Below are 22,659 nucleotides of genomic sequence, written 5' to 3' on the forward strand. Positions count from 1 at the left end.
CTCCTCTTTCTAACCAGAATTTTTCATAGTGGCCATTAATATGCCTCTTTCTCAAATATTGCTGTTACTTATTAATTGCTACACATGGGCTTCACTTAGATCATGGTTTCAGTTCTAATTTCTAGTGTAAGCTGCCATTTCGAGACATGGCATCTGTATCTTTTCATAGATCCGTGTCTGTGTCTTTGTTTTAGTCCATCTTTTCAGTTCCTTAATGCAGCGCTTGTATTTTTGCCTGTCCCCGGGGGCTGCTGCTTTAGTAGCGGTCTTAGAGACTGCCCATGGCAGATAAAGCCAGTGAGTATGAAAGACTGAAGTTCTAGGGGGATTGCAGCTATGTTTGATGGTCTCTTCCTTTAGTCCTGCAGATTACCACAGGTGAAGCCTTGGCTCCATGTGAAAAACCCAGCACTCAACGATACACTGCTTTCCCAATAAGTAATTGCTGTGATGTGGTTCATGTGTGTGTGGTTGGTTGTCCTGGCTCTGCGTACATCTATAGTCCCCAGGATTCCTCCCGCTTTGGAACTCACTGGTCTGTTTTTTATTCACTCTCCTAGTCTGATTGCTTAACTGTTGAAAATTGGCTTCCTACCCTATTTTGCACATTTGTCTACTTCTTTTGTTGACATTGTTGGAGCCTGATAAACACACAGCCAATTAGTGTCCAGCCCAATAGCACACCTCCCACCTCCAGGACCTGTATATTTTGTTAAGAATGGTATGAAAGCCAAATCCTAGTAAAGCAATCGTCCTGTTGGTCTGATAAGGCTGAGGATTAATCAGGAAGTGCTTTTGCACCAAGATTAAAGGGTGAATAGGAAAATGACTTGCCTTGAGGACCGACTAATCCCTGCTCTTCTGATAAACTTAAGACTCTCATCCTTTTTCCTGTGAACCATAAAAAGCTCACAAACTTGAAATTTACCGAAAGGCAGCTTGCTCCAACAATTAAACCGGCATTGGCAAGGCCCATAGGTCTCGCCTTTGGGACCTATTGGCTTTGGTCTTTAGCCAAGCTGAAAGACATTCCAATGCTGTGCAGCATGGCTAAAGTTTAAAAAAAACTAAAAGTTACTTTTGATGTGGCTGGCAATATCATTGTTTTTTTTTTCATTACTAATCGGTGTTGGATTGGTAACTAAAAAAGCACACTTTTTTGTGGGGGTGGGATACGAAACCTAAGGGTGGCAGAAACAACACTAGCTGAAGTACGTAAGCAAGACAGGTATCCCAGACAGGTGCAAAAATTGATATGAGGGTTAAGGAAGTAACATGAAGGGTTCATGTTTGGAAGAGGAAAAGAGCAACTTGAAGCTGGTGGGGAGGAGCACACAGGCAAAAAAGTAACCCAAGACAGTGGGTAAGATGCACACTGGCAACAGAAACCTGGAGTGCGGTGAAGGAGGGAAGAGAGAGGGAAGCTCACAAGGAAACACGCTCTTGTTTAGTGCTTAATAAAAAAGAAAAGTAGCACTTGAAAAGCGAGCAGTGCAGGGAGACAAGTAATGCATCCCCGCCTCAGGTATGCATCAAATGCACCAAGGGGTAGGAAAGCCCACAGTATTTAGCAAATGGAAGCTAGCAAATGAGCGATTGTAGGCCAACTAATGGTAAGGGGTGGGTGGGCTATACATCCACTGTAAGCTAACAATGTCTCTCAACAGACAGTGCATGTGCCATCTAGTAGGCGTGACCAAACCAATTGAGCACTTACTCTGCCCTTCCTTTTCCCTTCCACTTTGTTGGTTTCCTTGTCAGCTCATTTCCCTGGTAACTTCGAACATTTTGGAGTTAAATACTATAAATGGCGGCAGGTGGGAGGACCTTTCAGTTTATTCTATTTGACCAGTGGCAAAATCACTCCTGCTGTACTCCATCTGCAGCCTCCAATGGAAAGATATATGCAAGCTAGGAAGGCAGGCAGTGGCTGTGAAGTAGGCATACGGTTCAGTCCTGCCTTGCATACTGTTGTTTGCCAGTCTGAGATGTATGCTTCAACCTCTCCTTATTAGATGTATTGCCTGGGACGTAAATCACTATGTGAGTTAATATAAACTCACGCTGGCAATGGCAGCAGATTGGATTTTCAATTTTAGGTTTCAATCTTTTTTATTTATTATCAACATCAAAAGAATATCATCAATGGCATCCACATCTTTAGCCTACAACCCAATGGGCCGGCAAGGTATCGTTTTAAAAATCTGCTCCTCCTGAGCCCTTCCTGGGCTCTGTTGTCCTGTCCAGGTGACACCCAACATGTACAGAGTGTCCTCCTGTGGCTGTAGCTGCTCCGGCCGGGGCGGTAGGCCCCGTGGCTAAGCCCGGCCCGGAGGACACCCATCCGTTCCAAAATTTATAAACAACCAAACATTAACCTCCCCTAACTGCCCCCCACCCCACCCTTCCTCCCCAACTCCCAAATCCCCTGCCCCCCTCCCCCTTCCAGTGCGGTTGTCGATTGACCTCGCTTCCCCCCGCTCTCCCCATCCGAGCCCCTTTGCCCAGGTGAGATCAGGAATCCGGGCCTTCCTGCCCAGTAAGCCGCAAGAGTCTGAGGTATCTGGGACAGGTCAGTTCTCTAAATTCCGTGGCTAGTAGGGACTGGAACGGCTGCCAGATATCTTTAAACTGCTCTACCTCCCCCGCTGCTGTTAGCGACATCTTCTCCATTCCGAGCACGTGCCATAGTCTGTGCAACCATCCAGTGACTGTGGGGAGTGTGGGTGTTCGCCAGTGTATAATAATGTTTTGGATAGCCGACCCCAGCGCTATTGCTATCTGCCGGCCTCTGTGGGATTTTGGGGGGTACATCAGCGCGTTAGGTAGACCCAGAAGAATGTAGGCTGGGAAGCGTGGTAGATCAATGTTGAAATGGGAGTCCACCGTGTCTAACACCTCCTTCCAGTAAGCGTCCAAAAGAGGGCATTCCCACAATATGTGGGTCAGCGTTCCCACCTGCTCGCAACCCCTCCAACAGGCGGACTCTTTGCTGCTGTCCATTGCGTGTATGCACTCCGGGGTGTAGTACCAGTACGTGGAAACTTTCGTGAGGGTTTCGGTAAGGCCTGCATGATATGCAGAGTGTCTCGCCCTGTACGCTATTTGTTCCCACTCTGTGTGACTTAGGGACCTGCCCAGTTCTGTCTCCCAACGTTCCCTTCCCGGATGATAGAAGTGCGAAAAGGGCCTTTGGATGAGTTTATAGAGATCACTTATGAGCTTCGCGTCTGACGTACGCGTCAGGAGCCAGCGCTCGTACGGGGATAGTCGTCGATCAGCTGTCTCTCACCTGTGGGCTCAGTGCCCAGTGGCGGACCTGCAGGTAGCGCATTCTCTCAGTTTCCGCAAGCATATAGTCCTGTCGGAAGCTTGTGAAGGGAATGACCCCTTCTGAGGTGTACAGATGACACAAAGCCCTGCATCCCGCCGCACGCCAGTGAGCGAACGCGCCTCCCTGCGTCCCTGGGGTGAAGTCCGGATTATCCACCAGGGGCGTCAGCGGGGAGGGGAACGTGGTCAGCCCATGTGTGAGATTTGTGGCATCCCACACCCTCAGCGGTACTCTAGTGATGAAGGAGGCATAGAGATTAGCAGGGCGATGATTCCTGCGTAGAAACGGCACTTCCTGCAGTGGTCTACCCGCCACCGCCTGGTCCTGAAAGAGCCAGTGCTTATCCGATTTCCACCTGCTCCATTCCACGAGGTAGCGCAACTGGGCTGCCTGAAAATATTTGCGGAGGTCTGGGATGCCAAGACCTCCCGCTTCCGGCGCCAGCAGTGAGAGCGCCCTCCTCATTCTGGGTTTCTTACCCTGCCAGACGAAGCGCTCCAGTTCGGACTGCGTCTGCCGGATCCACCCCACTGGCGGCTGCAGCGGAAGCGCCCGAAACAGATGGAGCACCTGAGGCAGGATGGTCATTTTAACGGCCGCCACTCTGCCCAGTAATGAAAGAGTACTGCGGTCCCACCTAGCCAATTCTTCCCGTATCTTCCTGCTCAAAGCGGCGTAATTGACTGCCGTCATAGCGGGCAGGGTGGGCGCCAACTGGATTCCCAGATAAGGTACCGTGTCCGCTGACCAGACTATCGGGATTTGACGCTGCAGGAGTGTCCTGGTTGCCGGCGCGAGCGACAGATCCAAGGCGACCGACTTCCCCATATTCATCCGGAATCCCGATACCGCCGCGAAGGTAGTCAATTCCTCGATACAAGCCGGCAGGGCCAGGAGCGGATCTTCCAGGGAGAAGATCACATCATCAGCGTATAAACTGACTGCATGATAAAACCCGCCCATTTTCACTCCCTTTACCTCTGGGTTGTTCTTTATACGCTGTGCAAATGGCTCCATGTATAAGGCGAAGAGTAACGGCGACAGCGGGCATCCCTGCCTCGTGCCTCTCTCGATGTTAAAACTCCCGAAGCTGCATCCATTAACCCTCATGACCGCGGTCGGGGATCCGTAACAGTTGAATATCATGTTGCGGAACTTGTCCCTTATCCCTATTTTCTCCAGCACCCGCTCTAGGTAAGGCCAGTGCACTCGGTCGAATGCTTTTTCGGCGTCCACCGCCATCAACATTCTCTCGCCCCGGATCCGTGACGCCTTTTCTATAATATGTGTAATCCGTTTGGTGTTGTCCACCGTCTGCCTCCCCGGAATAAAGCCCGCCTGGTCCGGGTCTATAAGCCCCGGCAAGAGGGGAGCTAGGCAGGCTGCCAAGATCCCTGTGTACAGTTTAAGGTCAACATTCAGGAGGGATATCGGTCTGTAAGAGCCGCATTGTGATCTGTCCTTTCCCGGTTTAGGGATGACCGTCAGTGACGCCCGCAGCAGATCCGGCGGCAAGGCCCCCGGCTCCGCGAAGGTGTTAAAAAGGCGCGCGAGTATCGGTGCAAGTGTAGTGCAAAATGTTTTGTAGAAGAGCGGGGTATAGCCATCCGGTCCCGGGGATTTACCGTACTTGAGTTTGGCAATGGCGGAGATCACCTCCTCCACTCGAATGTCCCTATCCAGACTCTCCGCTTGTAGAGGTGTCAGCGATGGCAGAGAGACCGAGTCTAGGTACCTTTGCGTTGCGGGTGCATCCGGGGGGTCCCCGGCATACAGGTCTGCGTAATACTGGCGGAAAAGTTCTGCAATAGGAGCGTCCTCCGTGACTGCAGACCCTGTAGGGTCGGTGATCATCTTCACCAGGTGTTTCTGTCTCGCCACTCTGAGCCTACTCGCCAACAATCGGCCGCACCTGTCTCCCCCGGTGTAGTAGGCGTGCTTGAGGCGTAGCGCTGCGTATTCCGCGCGGTCCATATCCAGAGCCACCAGGGTCTTTCTCACCCCCTGAAGCTGCCGCCAAATCCGGGGAGCCCCCGTTCGGCGATGCATGTGCTCCAGTTCTCGGACCGTCTGTGTGAGTTCCTCTCGCTTACTCCGTCTTTGTGCATTATCTGCCGCCGATATCGCGATTAATTCCCCCCTCAATACTGCTTTCAGAGCAGCCCACTGAGTCGCCCTGGAGGTTGCCGAGTTCTCATTGTGGGATTGATATTCCCGAATCGCGGTCGTCACTTGCTTGGTTACGTCTCTTCTGTATAATAAGGTATCCCTTAGACGCCACACCCGGGGGGTATTGGAAACCGGCGGCAACGAGAAAGTAGCCGACACAGGAGCGTGGTCCGACATGGAGATCACCCCTATTTCCGCCGCCGTGGCGAGGGTGCTGACCGGTCCGGTGACCAGAAAGTGGTCTAGCCGTGCATACGTTTTATGTGCATGTGAGTAGTAAGAATAGCCCCGTTCCGCCGGGTGTAGGCGACGCCACAGGTCTATCAAGCCCATATCTGCTAGTTGAGCCCTGCTTCCCGCCGAGAATTCCCCCGCCTGCGGCGAACGTTGGGCGGATCTATCCAGTGTCGAATCGAAGACTAAGTTAAAGTCGCCCCCTAAAATGATGTGCCGGTCAGGGGTAGCCGTAACTTCCCCCAGCGCCGCGCTAAGAAAGCGGTCTTGCCGATCGTTCGGGCTGTATAGGGACCCAATTGTGAGGGCGAGACTCGCAACTTTGAATCTATAGACCAACAGTCTACCCCGCTGCTCTGCCTGTTTGTGGAGGACTTCTCCCCGAAAGCGTCGAGCTACCAAGATCGCCACCCCTGCAGTTTTAGTGTTACTGGAAGAAAAGAACTGTGTGGGAAATTTGTAAGAGCGCAACCTAGCGCAGTCCCTGGGTAGGAGATGCGTTTCTTGGAGGAGACAGATATCTGCCGGAGTATTTTCTAATAAGGACAGCACCGCCCGCCTCTTGGTCGGGTTGTTGAGGCCCCGGACATTAAGCGTAACTATTTTAAGGGTTGTGGGTGCCATGTGAGAAGACAGGTGCGCCCGCGCTGTGCCCTCCGTGTGCCATGGACAATATCAGTGAGGTCGCTATCCTGGCCTTAGAGTCGGTCCCGCACTGGACAATGCCCCCCCCCCCTCCCCGTATTCTTTCCCTCCCGTGCCCCTCCCCCGTGGAGTTTCCGCTCTCCCTTCCCTAACCAACCTTAACATCAAAAACAACTCCTCCCCCCCTCTCACCCACCAGCCCACCCCTTAGCAACGAACCTTCAACATTGAGTTCCTTCCCTTCTGTACTTCCCTCCCTAGCCCCAGATCCCGGGTCCTCCTAGTCCAAGTCCGGTCCCCAAGGGGACAAGTCTTTGGTAAAGCACTCCAGTGGACGTTAAGCCACCCTCCCCCCCCCCACCCCCCCTCCACCCCGGCCCCCAAACCTGCAAGCTGAAGTAGGCTGTTGTGATCTCCCCCCGGAGTGTTCCTACGCCGTCAGCACACTGTCGCTGGAGCCAGTGTTCTCGGCCACCTCCGATTCTGCGGTGGCTATGCTAGCCCGGATGGTGGGTGTGTCCGGCTGCGCTGGTCGGTCCCGGGAGCGCTGCCTGGACACCCGCCGCCAGCCATCTCCTCCAGAGCGCCCCCGGCGCTGCGACGCCGTGTCATCCTCTACAGCCGTCAGGCCCAGGACTCCGCACGTTTCCTGCAGGGAGCGTAGTTGGTGCAGGATTCCGTTCCAGCGGAAGATGAGTCTAAAGGGGTGGCCCCAGGCGTAGGGTGTTCGGTGTTATCTCAGGAAGTCGGTGGCTATTTTGAATGTCCTCCGTTTCTGGAGCGTGATAGCCGACAGGTCCTGGTATAAGGCCACCGAGTGTCCCCGGAAAGTCAAGGGCTGTCGCTTCCGTGCCTCCGCCATTATACGCTCTTTAAGTGGGTAGTCCGGGAGGTAGGCTAGAATGTCCGGGGTGGCGTCAACGCCCTCCGTTGTGCCCCCACTCTATGCGCCCTGTCTATTCGGATGGGGAACTCCTCCGATTCCCCCAGGACCTCTCGGAACAGCTCTCTCAGGTAGCCTGCTACGTCCGTTCCCTCTTCCGCAGATGGGACTCCACGAACCCTTATGTTGTTTCGCCGAGACCTGTTTTCTAGGTCTTCGGCGTGTGCCTGGAGATCAATCTGCTGGTCCCTGAGTCGCAGCACTTCCTGTTGTAGCTGTTCAAACTCCTCATCCCTCTGTTGGCCTGCATCCTCCACCGTGGCCACCCGCTCGCCGAGGCTGTCCACTTCTCGTCGGATTTCCCGCACTTCACTGGCCACTTCTTTCTTCAGGCTTTGGAAATCCTCCCTAAGGGATCCGAAGAGGGACTCCATAAAAGACCTGGTGAGCAGGGGCTCCCCCCCCGTCGGGGTCCGGGGCATTGCTGGAGGTGTGGGGCGACTGCTGCCCTCTGTCCATTCTTTGCGATTGCCGGCCCAAGAGCTCGGGGAGGGTGCGCTCCCCCTTCCTCCCTCCTTTGCCTGCCATGTCCGCGGGGCCGGGACACGAGGCGAGTCTTCCGCGGTGCTGGTCCCTCGCCGGGTCTGTCGCCTAGGCTCTGCGCCGCCGTTTACCCCCAACGCACCACTTCTCCTTCGTCCTCCTGGCCTTCTCCTCTGTTTGCACAAGCGTCGCACCTTAGGCCATGCCACCTGTCCGTCTGAGGCTCGAAACACCGCGTGCCCGACGGCAACCCGCGTCCACTCGGCTACCTCCTCCCGGGCCGGCGCTCGGGTGGACCCGGCTGTAGCTGGATCCGAGCTCCCTGCGTTGTCAGTCTCCCTCGCGCCTCAGGTCTGCCCTGGCTCTCCTCCGAGCCACTCCGGCCACTATGCCGCTTCCCCAACTCCAGCGCCCCCGGTCCGGAGGTCGTGAGGTCTCCAGTTCCTCTTCTTCCTCCCAGGCCGGTCCTCCGCGCAGCCCGTGTAATCCTGGGTGGGGGGTGAGGGGGCCGGATCGTTCGTTACCTGTTCCAGGCGCCTGTGGCCTACTCCAGCTCTTCCCGTGGGGGTCCGCCATAAAGCACGTCACTCCTAGTGCACCTTGTCCTAGCCCCTCTCCGGCCGTCTCCTGTGCGACCGAGCTCCTCTCCGTTGCCTCCGCACTCTCGCGGCCGCAGCGCCCACCGGGTGGGGGCGCCATCTGTGTGTCCACTCGCTTGTCGTCTCTGGCAACCGGCCTCCGCTGCACCCCACGGCCCCGGATCTCCTCACCGGCCCCCGGGCCCTGCCACCGCCCCGGTGCCTCGTGCTCAGGCCTCCGCTCCACATGTAGCCATCTCTCGGGGCCAGCCCAAAGCAGGGCGCGTGCCGTCCGGGGCCTGGTCACCCCTTGCCCGCCGCCTATGGTGGGATCACCCCTCCTGGGCCACTGCCGGTTCTCGCGGTCGGGCTCCGGTCCTCAGTATCGCTGGGCAGTAGGCCTCATCATCAGGCTCGGCCCTCGCGTGGTCTCGCGTCCGGGCACGCCCTCTCCGCACCCGGCCCGGCACTTCGCTTCGTCTCGGTGTCTCCCCCCCGGTGATCCGGTGGGTGCTGTCGGCGTGTTTGTGCGCTTCAGCTCCTGGCACAGCCTCCTCCAGTGCTCCGCCGCTCCGTCTCCCGCTAGGCCGGGGGGGAATCCGTGTTAGCGCCAAGTCCGGGGGCCCAGTGGCCCGGCAGCCGGCCGAAGGGACGTCCTCTCACCTCTCCAACTTTCTTCCCCCTTCACTTGCACTGCAGCTGGCTTCCTGTTTGTTCTCCCCCAGCAGGCTCGTATATACCGCCACCGCTCCCCGTGCCCACTGTCCTCAGGGGGGTCTCTCTTGCCTCCGTTGTTCGCGGTCACCCTCGACAGATCCGCACAGCCTGTAGGGCCGGACCTCTCCTCCGGTGGCCGCCGGGCAGCCGCTCGTCCACCAGGGCCAGCTCTCGATCCCCGCTGCGAGAGATCACGTCTCACCGCCACACTCCGCGAGGCCCCGCCAGCAAGTCCGGGCTCTCGCGTAGACCTCTGGCCGAGAGCGCTCTTGCCCGGCCCGGCTCGATGCTCTGCCCCCTCCAGGCGCCTCAACTCCAGCGGCTCTCTGCTCACCGCCGAGGCTTCCTGGGGGTCCCGAGCCTCCTCACGGCTCCCGCCTATGCTCTGCCGTCTCCGCTGCTGGTTCTTGTCGCTGCATGGGGGAGATACTGCTACTAAACCAGGGCTAGGGGCCCAACAGAGCGGGAGCCGGCAGGGAAAGCGTCCGCTCACGCCGCCATCTTGGCCACGCCCCCGATTTTCAATTTTAATGTAAGGTTGTAAACGGTAATATATGGCATTGTTGTTGGAAGGCTTGCAGTCTGTGGTAAATGCAGTCCCATGCCTGCACTGAAACAAAATGTGGATTGTAAAATATGTTCCATCTTAAAGTATTGGTTGTGTATCCTTTGTATTACTGTCAGGACACCTGTACCATTATTTGCTCTACACAACATATGAAATCCATAGCTGTCCAACAATGGTGCCACGCAAAGTACAAAAACAAACTGCACTTTATGGAAAATAGTCCCTCATGCATTGGGATGCAAACACTCCATAGGAAGTGGAATTATACACCAGACAGCCAATAAATAACATAAGGAGAGATGAAATGCTCTAGCCAGCTCCCACTCTGTGTAGGTATTGCTGTCAAACCAGATCTAATGGTTCTTCTGGTTTGGGGATGACATTTTTTGTGTTTTTTTGCAGCTCATGTATATTTGTGCTAGGGGTGGACGGAATTTGTGTAGTCTCACTACGCAAAGCTCCCCGAAATGGAAAAAAACCCGCGAGCAAACAGAGTTCTGCGAACACGCGGAATTGCTTGTTTCGCCTGTTCACAATGCTTTTTTCCTGTTCGCGAATGCGGTTTGCGTGCTCGGGAGGAAATATGTCGCAAACACGTATTTGAAAGCGAGAACAAGCAAAAAATTCTGTGAAGTCGCGGATCGCGGAAGTTTTGGCAATCCTGCGGAACGCAAAATCACCCAAATTCCGCCGAGCGGAACGGAATTTACCGCTCAGGCATAATTTGTACACTGCCTGATGAGTAACATGTAATGCGTATTTTGCACTGAGCTACTGTGTTAACAAATTTAATTTGACAAATATTTTGCTTGGTATGAAATCATCTAAAGTTATAAACCCTAAACTGGGAATCTAGGTGGGAAATGATAAAATGTGACCTAATTTCTGCCGTCAATGTCGATCAGTTGTCAGACGGAAAATGAAACCACGAGAATTGCTTTTACTTCTAACAAGACTGTTCATCTATGGTTTTTTTTTCCTTCTTTAGGGGACGTGTTAACTGCAGAGAGTACGACAGTAAGTTTAGGTCGGACGGTCACCCTGAAGTGCGTCCTTCTCGGTCCATCAGATATCTTGCAGATTACATGGCAGAAGAAGACTGGTTCTGGCCAGGAAAATGTGGCAACCTACACTCCCAGAGAAGGGGTAAATGTGAAGCAAGGCTATAGCGATCGTTTGAACGTTACCCTTTTGCAGTTGAATGAGACGGCCATCACCTTCAAGAGAGTAGATCTGGAGGATGAAGGATGCTATCTGTGTATCTTTAACACATTTCCAGGAGGGTCCAAACAGGGATCCACCTGCGTGGCCATCAGAGGTGAGTTGTGTGGTACAGTCATGCTTTTCTCTAAAGCTCCGACTGCTGTAAAAATCAGCCTGCTGTAAATGAAGGTAGTCCAGGACAAATGATGGTGTAGCATAGGTGAGACAGATGTATAAATATATGGATTGAGCAGTACACATACACATAGCTCGTTGAGATATCCAGAGCTTAATAAGATGACTCAATCTTTATTAGACAGAAACACATGCTTAGCTCGCTTGCATAACTCCCGAGTGACCAATGTACAGCTTACCTCAGGCCACCTCATTCTCGGATCTTCTTTTTCTGCAGGCCAGAAAGGACTCTTGCTACCTTCTCAAACGGCATCATTCTCTGCAAAACCTACTCCTGTTTTTACGGGTCTTTTGGTAACTCTGGTCTGCCGCCAGTTTTCATTTACCTTCACCCAGGCAACACATGCTGCCTCTGCCTGCATTCCATGAGGAGTGTGGTATGGCTGTAAAATACAGGAATGAATCACTGGTAGATGCTAGGTTTATTTTTAAGTTCAAAATATTGTATTCATTTTTTTAATTAATGAAGATAATACAAAGATTTCACTGAAAAAGATACATGAAACAAGAATGTGCAAATACAAAATAATCGTACATCTGTATCTGTACAAAGAAATAATAAATATTCATATGCTAAGTATATTCATATGAAAAGAACCAAAATCCAGGAAAAAACTATCTATTTCATATATATGCAAGGATGAAACATCTAAGATTAATCCATAACCAATATGAAAATATATTTACAGACGCGTCTGCAAGGAAATAGAATTATTAACAGGTTTCAAAAGTAGTTGAAATGAGGTGGTATTATTATAATAACCATTAAAGGATTAATGGGCCCTTCTTCTAGTCACAAATTCAGAAATAGTAGTACACTCAAATATAACCTGTTTTAAAGAATCAACAACTATATTAAAATGGCAGCACAATGAAGTATTTAAAGGTTTAGGTTCACATAACTTAAGTGGAGTCCATAGACAGTTGAATAAGGGAAATGTATTTGTTTGGTATAAAGCAACAGAGTTAGACGAAAATATTTAGTAACCACATTTTCCTCCGGGTGTTCACAGAAAAGGCCTGGGAAAGTTCTTCATACCAAAGATTCCCAATAAGTATTGCGTTACGGTCTCTTGTATAGTTTAGTTTTTTAAATAAAATTTACAAACTGTATGTGGAGAAACACTAAAAGCAGTTAAACCCATTTCTGAGTCTGAAAAGGTTTTTGTGGGAATAGTGTTTGGAAAAGCATCCATCTGTTGAGCGTAAAAGACATTTTTGCTGTTAATCTGCAAAACATAAAAAGGCATTGTCTCTAAAAATATCATTTAAATAATGAGAGAATTAATTTTGTAGATTTGATAGATTAGATCTTAACTAGCAAGTTTCAATTGGACATGGTTGACAATGCTGGTAAAGGAACAGGAAAAACGAATTGTTGCTCAATTTGAAGCCATTTAGATATATCAGTAGAATTGTGTTATCTGTACCATAAGGATCCATGTTTTAAAATAAAAGCTTTATGGTATTTACAGAAGTCTGGTAATCCAAACCCACCCTCGATTTTAGCAACTTTTTGTTTAACATAACCAATTTGTGGAGGTTTATCTTTCCAAATACATTTTGAAACAATTTCATCTATTACCTGTAAGCAAAGAAAGGCAGTTGTAAAGAAATCCCAGATAATACTTAAAATATTTGAGGAGCAATAGTTAACTTGATTGCTTCATTTTTTTAAAAACAAGTTAGATGTAAGGGAGACCATTGGTTAATTTTGTCTATAATTTCTTAAAGTAAATAATCACAGTTTCATGTAACAGTTTATTTAATTGAGCGTGAGAATTGAATGCCTAAGTATTTTAGTTTATCTTTTTGCCAAAGCATGTCAGTATGGTGTATCATGTAAGGGTACAGTAAACATTTAGAAGAAAAAATGATTTTATTTGTAATTGAAGTTTATCCAGAGACAAAAGAATAATTACTTATAAGTGTGAGAACTTTTGGTATAGTGATATCTGGGTTGCTAATAAATAATGTCTCCTGTATGTGTAGAGGCTTTGATAGTAATATTTTTAATATTTAATCCATGAATCTAATTTGAGTTGCGTATAGCAGATATTAGGGGCTGTATGGCGAATAGAAAAATTAAATGATAAAATAGACCACCTGAAAAAGGGGAAAAGAATTTGGAAATTGCTGATTGATAAAAAGCTTTGCTGAAGCAGAGGAATAAAGGGCTGAAACAATTTTAAGGAATGAGTCACCAACAGTAAAAGTAGATAAGATGCAGAATAAAAATTGCCAATGGACCTTATCAAAAGCTTTCTCAACATCAAGAGGAGGAGGCCAGAAGGACAAAGTAAAGAAGAGATAGCTTCAAGACCATGAAAAAAGAGCCTGGTGTTAACAGAATGTCTATTTTTTGTAAAGCCGGTTTGACCTGTATTGAAGATATGAAGGAGTATAGTTGCAAATCTACAGGCAAGAATTTTTTCAAACATTTTACAGTATTGGTTAATAAAGGAGATTGGGCGATATTTAGACACTTTAGTATGATCTTTATCAGGTTTTGGTAATTCTGTAGTCCCTACAGGACTGAAAGTAGTAAATGGGGAAATAAAAAATGTTTTATAAAATTCAGCTGGGGTAACATCAGGTCCTGGGGACTTATGTGGCTTTAGATATTCAATAACTGCATTGATTTCATCAATACATATGGGTGAGTCTGGGGTAGATTTACCAGATTGTGATTTAAAGGAATATTACATGAGGCTAGAAAAGGGTCTATACTCTGGTTGTCAAGGTGTCCAGTTTACTATATAATGAGGAATAAAACACTAGAAATTATTTAAAGATATCGGATGTAGATAAGACAGGTTTCCCATCCCTTCTATGAAAAACATGAATTTGAGTTCTGTCACATTTAACTTGAAAATACTTAGCTAATAATTTCCCCCACCTATTTGCCTTAAAAGAACATTTTGTTTTGTTATTTGAAAGTTGTAATCCAGCCCTTTCACTTAACGAGGAATTGTATTCAAAGTGAAGCTGCTGCAATATGTTTTAAACAATGTTTATTACAGTTAATAAAGAGACATTCATATTTAGCTCATTCCTTTTTGAGATTAGAAAGTTTAGAATAAATGTGTTCTTTTATTGAGGCATTAAAGCGAGATGGTTACACCACTAATATATGCTTTAAATAATTTCAAATTTATAATATTGGATGGGACACCATCAGTGTTGATAGAAAGATACTCCTCAATAGCAGACAATATTTTAGGCTTATTAATATCATTGAGAACAATGTCCTTATGCATGTGCCACCTTGCCTTAGAAACAGGGGAGCTATCCAATTGCAAATACATTGAAAATCACAGTATGGTCTGAGACGTCAATAATAGGATTAGTTATCTAGTGGACTAGATTTCTTGATGTGAGTAAATCGTTAGCGAATGATAATTTTGAGGATTGAAAAAAAAGTTAATTCTTTAAGTTGGAAAACATAACCTCCAAATATCAATAAATGTGATGTTTTTAAGCACTGCTTTAAGTGATTAGAGAGACTTAATGGGCGGTCTGAATTTAGTTGTAGAAAGTCTGCCAAGGAGAGAGGGTCATAAAAGTTAAAATCGCCACCAATATCGGAGTATTTGTCTAAAATCTGTATTTGGAGCTTCTTTGCGTCTTATTTTTTTTTTTTACCGTTTGTTGGAGAGGAAATGATATATTGTGCAGATTTTTCTTATTATTCATATAAGATATTTGCTCATCAACTTGGGGTTCTTAGAGAAAATAAATTTCAGCTGAATGTCTAGGTAAATAATCTACTATTTTAATGTCTTAAACCAGAGGTCTTCAATCTGTGGGTCGCGACCCCCAGGGGTGCCGCAGAGGCCAAGGAAGAGGGTCGCACATTCCCCAGCCTCACTTGTGCCTGCAATCCAAAAGGTTTACTTTTCTTTTCTTTTAAATAAAGACAGCAGTCCTGGGAAGGCTAATTTAGATCTTTATCAGCTGAAGTTCCATCAATTGAGTCTCTTGTGCTGTGTAAAGCTTTTGTGCAGGGTGTGGGCTTGGCTGAGTAAAATGCAAATGTGCCTATAAGTTAATCTGCAAGTGTAAAGGGTGCCCTCGGGCTGATTCTTTCTTTATTGGATCAAATCACTCCATGCTTTGTGATGACAAAGATTTGTTTTTTTTAGTGGTAGTGCAAAGAGTTAATAACTGAGCTGTGAAGTGTGTGCTTTTAATTTTAACTGCATTTATAGAGCTCTTAGTACCCCCAAAGGTGTGTTGAAGGGACAGTTGTGGAAAAAAAGGAAATTGCATTACATACACTCTGGTATTACTAAAATCTACATTTTGGAAGCACCATTTTATTGAAAAACTATTTGCATGTTTTGCAGCACTCTATCTTACACTGTGATGCCCTCAGTGCATTTCCCACTGAGTAACAATTTTTTAAATTTATTTTTCATTTACGCTGTCCGTTATTTTATATGTAGATGCCTGTTAATGAAAAACCTAAAAAACATACAGAATATTTTGGTGCTCATTTATGAGCGGCTTTCATCACCAGAACATCATTTTTTTTTTAATACTCTGGCGGCGCAAGCATCTCAACTATACCTATGAAACTGTGCAAAGTCACCCTGCATGGCTTTGCATGGCCTCATAGATATGGAGTAAGACATAGCAGCGCAAGCCACTGTGTTGTCTTACTCTGCGTTAACCACTTCGGTGCTCATCACGAGCCCAGCTCGTCATGAGGCACAGTGGAGCTGTGCTCATGACGAGCTCAATCAATCAATCATAGGCATTTGTATAGCGCACCGCTCACTCGGAGGGTCTCAAGGCGCTGGGGGGGGGGGGGGGGAGGGGGGGAACGCTACTGCTCGAACAGCCAGGTCTTGAGTTGCTTCCTGAAGGCGAGATGGTCTTGCGTTGTCCGGAGGTGGATGGGGAGGGAGTTCCATGTCTTGGCTGCCAGGTAGGAGAAGGATCTTCCTCCGGCGGTGGCTCTGCGGATGCGGGGGACGGTGGCGAGAGCGAGGCTGGCGGAGCGGAGCTGGCGGGTGGGCTTGTGGAAGGTCAGGCGGCTGTTGAGGAACTTGGGGCCCAGGTCGTGGAGGGCCTTATGTGCGTGGATGAGGAGTCGGAACGTGATTCTTTTGTTGACTGGGAGCCAGTGCAGGTCTCTCAGGTGTCCGGAGATGTGGCTGTGTCGGGGGATGTCCAGGATGAGTCGTGCTGAGGCGTTCTGGATCCGTTGGAGTTTCTTCTGGAGTTTGGCGGCGGTGCCGGCGTAGAGGGCGTTCCCGTAGTCCAGCCGACTGGTGACGAGGGCCTGGGTGACGTCTTCCTGGTCTCGGTGGGGATCCACCGGAAGATCTTTCGAAGCATGCGCAGGGTGTTGAAGCATGAAGACGAGACGACGTTGACTTGTCTGGTCATCGAGAGGGAGGAGTCCAGGATGAAGCCTAGGTTGCGTGCGTGGTCTGTTGGCTTGGGGGTGGCTCCCAGGGCGGGGGGCCACCAGGAGTCGTCCCAGGTGGAGGGTGATGATCCCAGGATGAGGACCTCCGTCTTGTCTGAGTTCAGTTTCAGGCGGCTGTTCTTCATCCATTCGGCGACGTCTTTCATCCCTTCGTGCAGGCTGGCTCTGACGGCGTCCGGGTCGCTGGTGAGGGAGAGGATCAGCTGGGTGTCGTCGGCGTAGGTGATGATCTTGAGGTTGTGTTGACGTCCGATGGTTGCGAGGGGGCTCATGTAGACGTTGAAGAGGGTGGGGCTGAGCGATGACCCTTGTGGAACGCCGCAGATGACTTCGGTGGCCCCTGACCGGAACGGGGGGAGGCGGACTCTCTGGGTTCTTCCGGCGAGGAATGAGGTGATCCACTCCAGGGCCTTCTCCTGGATGCCGGTGTTGTTCAGGCGCTGTACCAGGGTGCGGTGGCAGACAGTGTCGAACGCTGCGGAGAGGTCCAGGAGGATGAGGGCCGCAGTTTCCCCGTTGTCCATTAGGGATCTGATGTCGTCTGTGGCTGCGATGAGGGCGGTCTCCGTGCTGTGGTTGGCTCGGAAGCCGGATTGCGAGTGGTCGAGGGATCCGTTGGTCTCGAGGAAGGCGGCTAGCTGTCTGTTGACGGTCTTCTCGATGACTTTGGCAGGAAACGGGAGGAGCGAGATGGGGCGGTAGTTCTTGAGGTCGGAGGGGTCTGCAGTTGGTTTCTTCAGCAGGGCACTGATCTCGGCGTGTTTCCAGCACTCCGGGAAGGTGGCGGTGTTGAAGGAGGCGTTGATGATGTCGCGGAGGTGGGGTGCGATGATGTGGTCGGCCGTGTTGAAGATGTGGTGTGGGCAGGGGTCCGTAGGGGATCCGGAGTGGATGGTGTTCATTGTGCGTGTTGTGTCTTCGGTGCTGACTGGGGTCCAGGTGCGGAGGGTGGCGGTGGGGGGCATCTGTTCGGTGGTGGGGTTCGTGGTTGGTGGGCCGAAGCTGTTGTGAATGTTGGCGATCTTGTCGTGGAAGAAGGCTGCGAGGGAGTCGCAAAGGTCTTGCGAGGGAGTGATGTCATTGTTTCCGGCGTCGGGGTTGGAGAGCTCTTTGACGATGCTGAAGAGTTCCTTGCTGTTGTGGGTGTTGTTGTCCAGTCGTTCCTTGAAGGCTGTCTTCTTTGTGGCGTGGATCAGTTGGTGGTGTTTGCGGGTGGCGTGTTTGAGGGCTGTCATGTTGTCTGTGGTCTAGTTGGTGCGCCAGGTGTTCTCCAGGGAGCGGCAGTTCTTCTTGGAGGTGATGAGCTCGTCGGTGAACCAGGAGGCTTTCTTGCTGCCGCGTCTGCTGGGGGGGGTTCTTCTTCAGTGGTGCGAGGGCGTCTGCGCAGTTGGTGATCCACTGTGTGAGGTTGTTGGCGGCTTCGTTGGGGTCCGTTGAGCTGGTGGGGGGGTTCTGGCTGAGGAAGGTGGTGAGCTGGTCGCCGGTGATCTTGTTCCAGCTCCTGCGGGGGGCTTGTTGAGGGTGGTGGTGGGTCGTCGTTTTACTGAAGCTGAAGTGGACGCAGCTGTGGTCAGTCCACTGGAGATTGGTGGAGTGGCTGAAGGTGACGTATTTGCTGGATGAGAAGACTGGGTCAAGCGTGTGGCCGGCGTAGTGGGTGGGGGTGGTTACCAGTTGCTTGAGTCCGAGGTTGGCCAGGTTGGCCAGCAGAGCAGTGGTGTTGCGGTCCTTGTTGTCCTCCAGCTGGGCTCGTCATAACCGTCGCGGGGTCGTGACAAGCTCAGCTCGTCATGAGCACAGCTCCACTCTGCCTCATGACGAGCTGGGCTCGTCACGAGCACAGCACCATGGCCGCCGCGCCACGGGGGAATTACCCCCGCGTGGAAGGGGTTAAGGTGTTCTATGGGCTTTGTGAGGGGTTCCCACGCAACACCCATGAATTTTGATACTGCCCCATATTTACAAAATCAGGTAAACCTGGGGCAGCTCCAAAAACAGATGCCTCCCCAGTGGAGGTGCAACGAGGAGAAATGTTTTCATTTTTACTAGTTTTTTCCTTATTGCATGTGTGCTGCATTCTGCAGCTCACATCGAAAGAGGAAAACACCTTTCGGGATTGTTGTCTTGAAGCAAGGTGCCCCTTCCTGTACAAAAACAATCCTGTGTATGTTGGTGCTAGGCAGCAACTTATGCACCAGCGCAAAGGAAAAGGACAGGAATGCACCGTATTTCATAAATACTGTGCATTCCTACCCTTTCACATCGGCATAGGGCAACACAGCAAGAAGACTTGCGGCGCTGCCCTACTCCAATTCCTCATTAATAAGGCCCTTTGTTTTTAGCTGCACCTTTTGAATACACCCCCACTGACCTTTTTGTTTGCTAAATACTTTAATATTATTTCCCCACCGTAAAAATTTTTTGCTGTGGAAATTGCGGGCGTTTATGGTTGTCAATAGTTGTCTATGATGAGAGGAGTACTAGGTTCTAGAAATTTTCATCAGAAGGGGGTGCGTATGCCTAAAAACGTTTGACAAGGGGGTCTCTGCATCAAAAAGTTTGAAGACCTCTGTCTTAAACCCTTAACATCAAAAGAGACAAGTCTAATTTGTTTTGAGGTATCCAATGCGAAAAAAAAAAAGAAGAAAGGAAGTTGGAAAACAAAGATCAAGAAAGGTTGTACTGAGTTGAACACCGGAGTAGCTTTGGAAATTAACCTTTGGAGAGAGAACAAAAGGCAACATATAAACAACAAACAACCTAAATAACAGATGTGAATCACACACGCACATATACAAGATGAGCCAGCAAGAACAAGCCCGTAATCAATGAATGTACTCCGGCATTTAAGCGACAATGAAGCCATTATTTTACCTCCGTTAACTAATTCCTGAGTATCCACTTAAGAGGAAAATGATGGTCCAGGAAACGCAGAGATCCTCAGTGTTGTGAAAGGATGTGGAGATGTCGTCTCTACAGATACGCATAGTGGAAGGGTCAAAAAGCCTATATTTGATGCTAGAGTTTTTCAGTCTGGAAAGTAGTTCCTTATGCACTGAAACTGTTTCTTTTGCAAAATCTTTGTGAATAAAATGTTTTTGACAGTTGACCAGTAGAAAAGAAATTTCTTGAGCAGCTTTTCTGATCATGACTCAATGGTTATGTCCTAGAACCTTAAATATGACTTGTCTGGGGTTGATTTGACCTGGTTTACGGTGGAATGGAATACGATGTTCTTATCAAATGACTCCGTAAACTTTAGCTGCAATAAGTTAGCCAATACCTTTTCAAGATTTCTTATACAATTAGTACCTTCAACGTTTTCAGGTAAATTAAAAATCCTCATTGTATTGCCCATTTCGATTTTCCAAATCCAGTAGAAGTTTGTTCAGAGGTAGAATTTTTGCTGTAATTGGGAGTAAGTGTTCGATCATAGATTTATTGAATCTTATTTTAATTTTGTTATCCGAGATTTTCATGGACAGATTTATTTATTTATTTATTTATTTATTTATTTATTTATTTAGCTTATATGGCGCAACAGCTACCCAACAAGGGTTTCCCGGCGCCTGGACGGAACTACTGAAGAGGAGAAAGTCTATTGGTTGAAAAGCCAAGTCTTAAGAGCACAACGGAAGTGGGAATAAGACGGCTCTCTGCGTAGGGCAAGAGGAATCAGGTTCCAGAGAGAGGGACCCAGGACAGAAAGGGATCTCCCATTCTTGAGAGCTTAAACCTGGGAACATGGAATTTTTCAAGTGAGGCGGAGCGAAGGGGACGGGTTGGAACATATTGACAGACAAGGGTCTGAAGGTAGTCAGGTGCTAGGCCCCATTTGATTTTGTGCATAAAGGAAAGAGCTTTGAACTCGACCCGCTTGTCAATACGGAGCCAATGTAGATCACGTAGATGGGGGGAGATAGATGAACATCTAGGAACTCCGCACAGATCAGCCATATGTTTGCCAATATTTTTAATCTTATTGACAATATTGTCGGTACTAGTCCGAATAGCTTGTAATTCTTCCAAAATTCCTGCAAAGGGAAGGTTCAGATGAGTCAACAATATTTGATTCAATAGGTGGTGGAGATACTGTTTGTTTCCGTTTATTAGCATTAGAAGGCACAATTATCTCATCCATTTTGAGGAAAAAAGCAAACTGAAGCAGTATAAATGGTGAGAATTGTTAAATTCTGAAGAAAGTAAGACTGAGTCAAATGAAAGTATTATCACAGGTGCAGCAGCTAAAACCAACTGTGGGAGTTTCCAAAGGCCGAAATCACCCCCCTTCCTTGAATAACTCTACCTTCTCGGACAGTAATCTGGGCAGCTGAAAGGAGGAAGCCTAGGTAAACCCTGCAGGCATGTACCAACTTGAAAGCAGTCAAACACCTGGAATATGTCCGTATCAGAAGCAGGCCTATAAAAAGCAAACCGGGCGAGGCAAAGTTCGTGAAAAGCACCCCAAATCGGCAAAAATAGTGTCGTTAAAATACAGGCTCTCGTAGGTTTATCAGGAGGTGGCCATCTTGAATCACGCGCTCGCGCGGCTCCGTAGATGCTAGATTTTAATCATGACAGCCTATTCATGTGGTGCCAAGCAGAAGGGCCACACATTTATAGACATTTGCCCCTCTGCTGATGGAGGTGCTGGTCCATTTCTGTGTAGTTTCAACAATTTTCACACTACCACACTATTTTTGTCCACATTGAGCTATAGGGACTGGGGTAAACAAAACCAGTGATTAGAAGGAGACGAGATTATTCCTTGCTTTTCATCACGAGAGTCCTTCCGGCCTGAGGGTGCTTGGCGCTGTGAAACATATACTAGCACTGAATAAGGAAGAGGAGTGTTTTGGGGGTGTCTTTCATTAAGGACAGCATAAGGAATGTCTGTTTTTATTTACTTCTTCGACAGGGCATGACATTGTGATCAAACATGGCTCAACATGCTCATTTGCTCCATCAGTTATGATATTGGAAGTTTGCCTTTGGTACACGAGTTCTGTGTTCTTGCCAGCACAGATATGCGTGCTCATATGACATTCACGTGAAATCATGAAGTAGGGAAGTATTCCCCATTGTACAGCCTTGATTATGTTTCTTAACCCCTTCGCCGCGGCGAGAATTCCGCCGCGACGCTGGGGGGGCTTTTGGTGAGCGCGGCGCCGCTGTGCTCATGACGGAACCACGCCGTCATGAGTCACGGGCGAGCTGTGCTCATGACGGAGTGGTTCCGTCACGGCGCCGCCCACTTATGCTACAAGCCCGCACAGGTGGGGAAAAGGCGCCGTGTGGGCGGAGCGGCCGCCAACGGCTGCAGCATGACGGAACCACTCCGTCATGAGCACAGCGCGACCGTGGCTCATGACGGAGTGGTTCCGTCATGAGCAGGGAAGGGGTTAATTGCTAAGCATATACTTCCCAGCCTTTTGGAGTACTGACTTTCTTTTTTTCGACATGGGAAGGTTTTTATTTGTGACACTTGAAGTTCCTCTACCTCCTAATAAAAGGAATGTTTTTTTTTTCCTTTTAGTTTGTGCCTGATCGGATGTTCTTGCGGTCAATAACTAACTAGTTGTTGACTGACTGATTATAAACCATCCAATCAAGAAGCATCATAGATGTCATCATACACACATGGCAGTCATGCTGCTTCTTCGCTCTCTATAGCTGTGCTTGTGTGGTGTCCTTCAAAGTGTTACACAAGCATTTCTTGTGTACGGGCAAAGCTGATTAACTTACAACCTACGTGAGATGAGGAATAAATGCATTCAGTAGCCTTGTATTTAATGGCTTTGGCAGTGAAACATACCTGAATTAGCTTGCAGTTCTTTGAGTAACCTGCAGGTTACAGGTTCGAATATCAGCAATGTGCTCAGCTGTTCTACTATTGAGGTGCATTACATGATTACCATTGGGTTTGGTAATAACTAACATATGCTTTTTAGCAGCTAGAAATGCAACAAATTACAAAGCGAGCTACTCAAGTAAATTTACTACTGTTGTTTCACCCTCTGCCCAAGTCAGCCCATCATAGCACATTGTGAGAATGCACAGATTAGGAGAAACTAATTGTTTCCACTCACACCAGATTCCCCTTCAAAAAACCATTTCTAGTAGCATTGATTAATGGCCTACAGACCCCCA

General features: G+C 48.9%; 1 protein-coding gene across 6 annotated transcripts in view; it reads left to right on the top strand.

Annotated features, from left to right (window-relative positions):
* Positions 1-22,659, top strand: part of LOC146801707 (OX-2 membrane glycoprotein-like) — a 208,602-nt gene that overhangs the window by 108,178 nt on the left and 77,765 nt on the right. For all 6 annotated transcript variants that reach the window (XM_085621169.1, XM_085621171.1, XM_085621172.1 and 3 more), the window contains one exon: positions 10,660-10,989. In XM_085621169.1, coding sequence (XP_085477295.1) covers positions 10,660-10,989 — 330 coding nt within the window. The remainder of the gene's footprint in view (positions 1-10,659; positions 10,990-22,659) is intronic.

This window comes from Triturus cristatus, chromosome 8 (genome assembly GCF_964204655.1).
Source record: "Triturus cristatus chromosome 8, aTriCri1.1, whole genome shotgun sequence".
In the NCBI taxonomy this organism is placed as follows: Eukaryota; Metazoa; Chordata; class Amphibia; order Caudata; family Salamandridae; genus Triturus; species Triturus cristatus.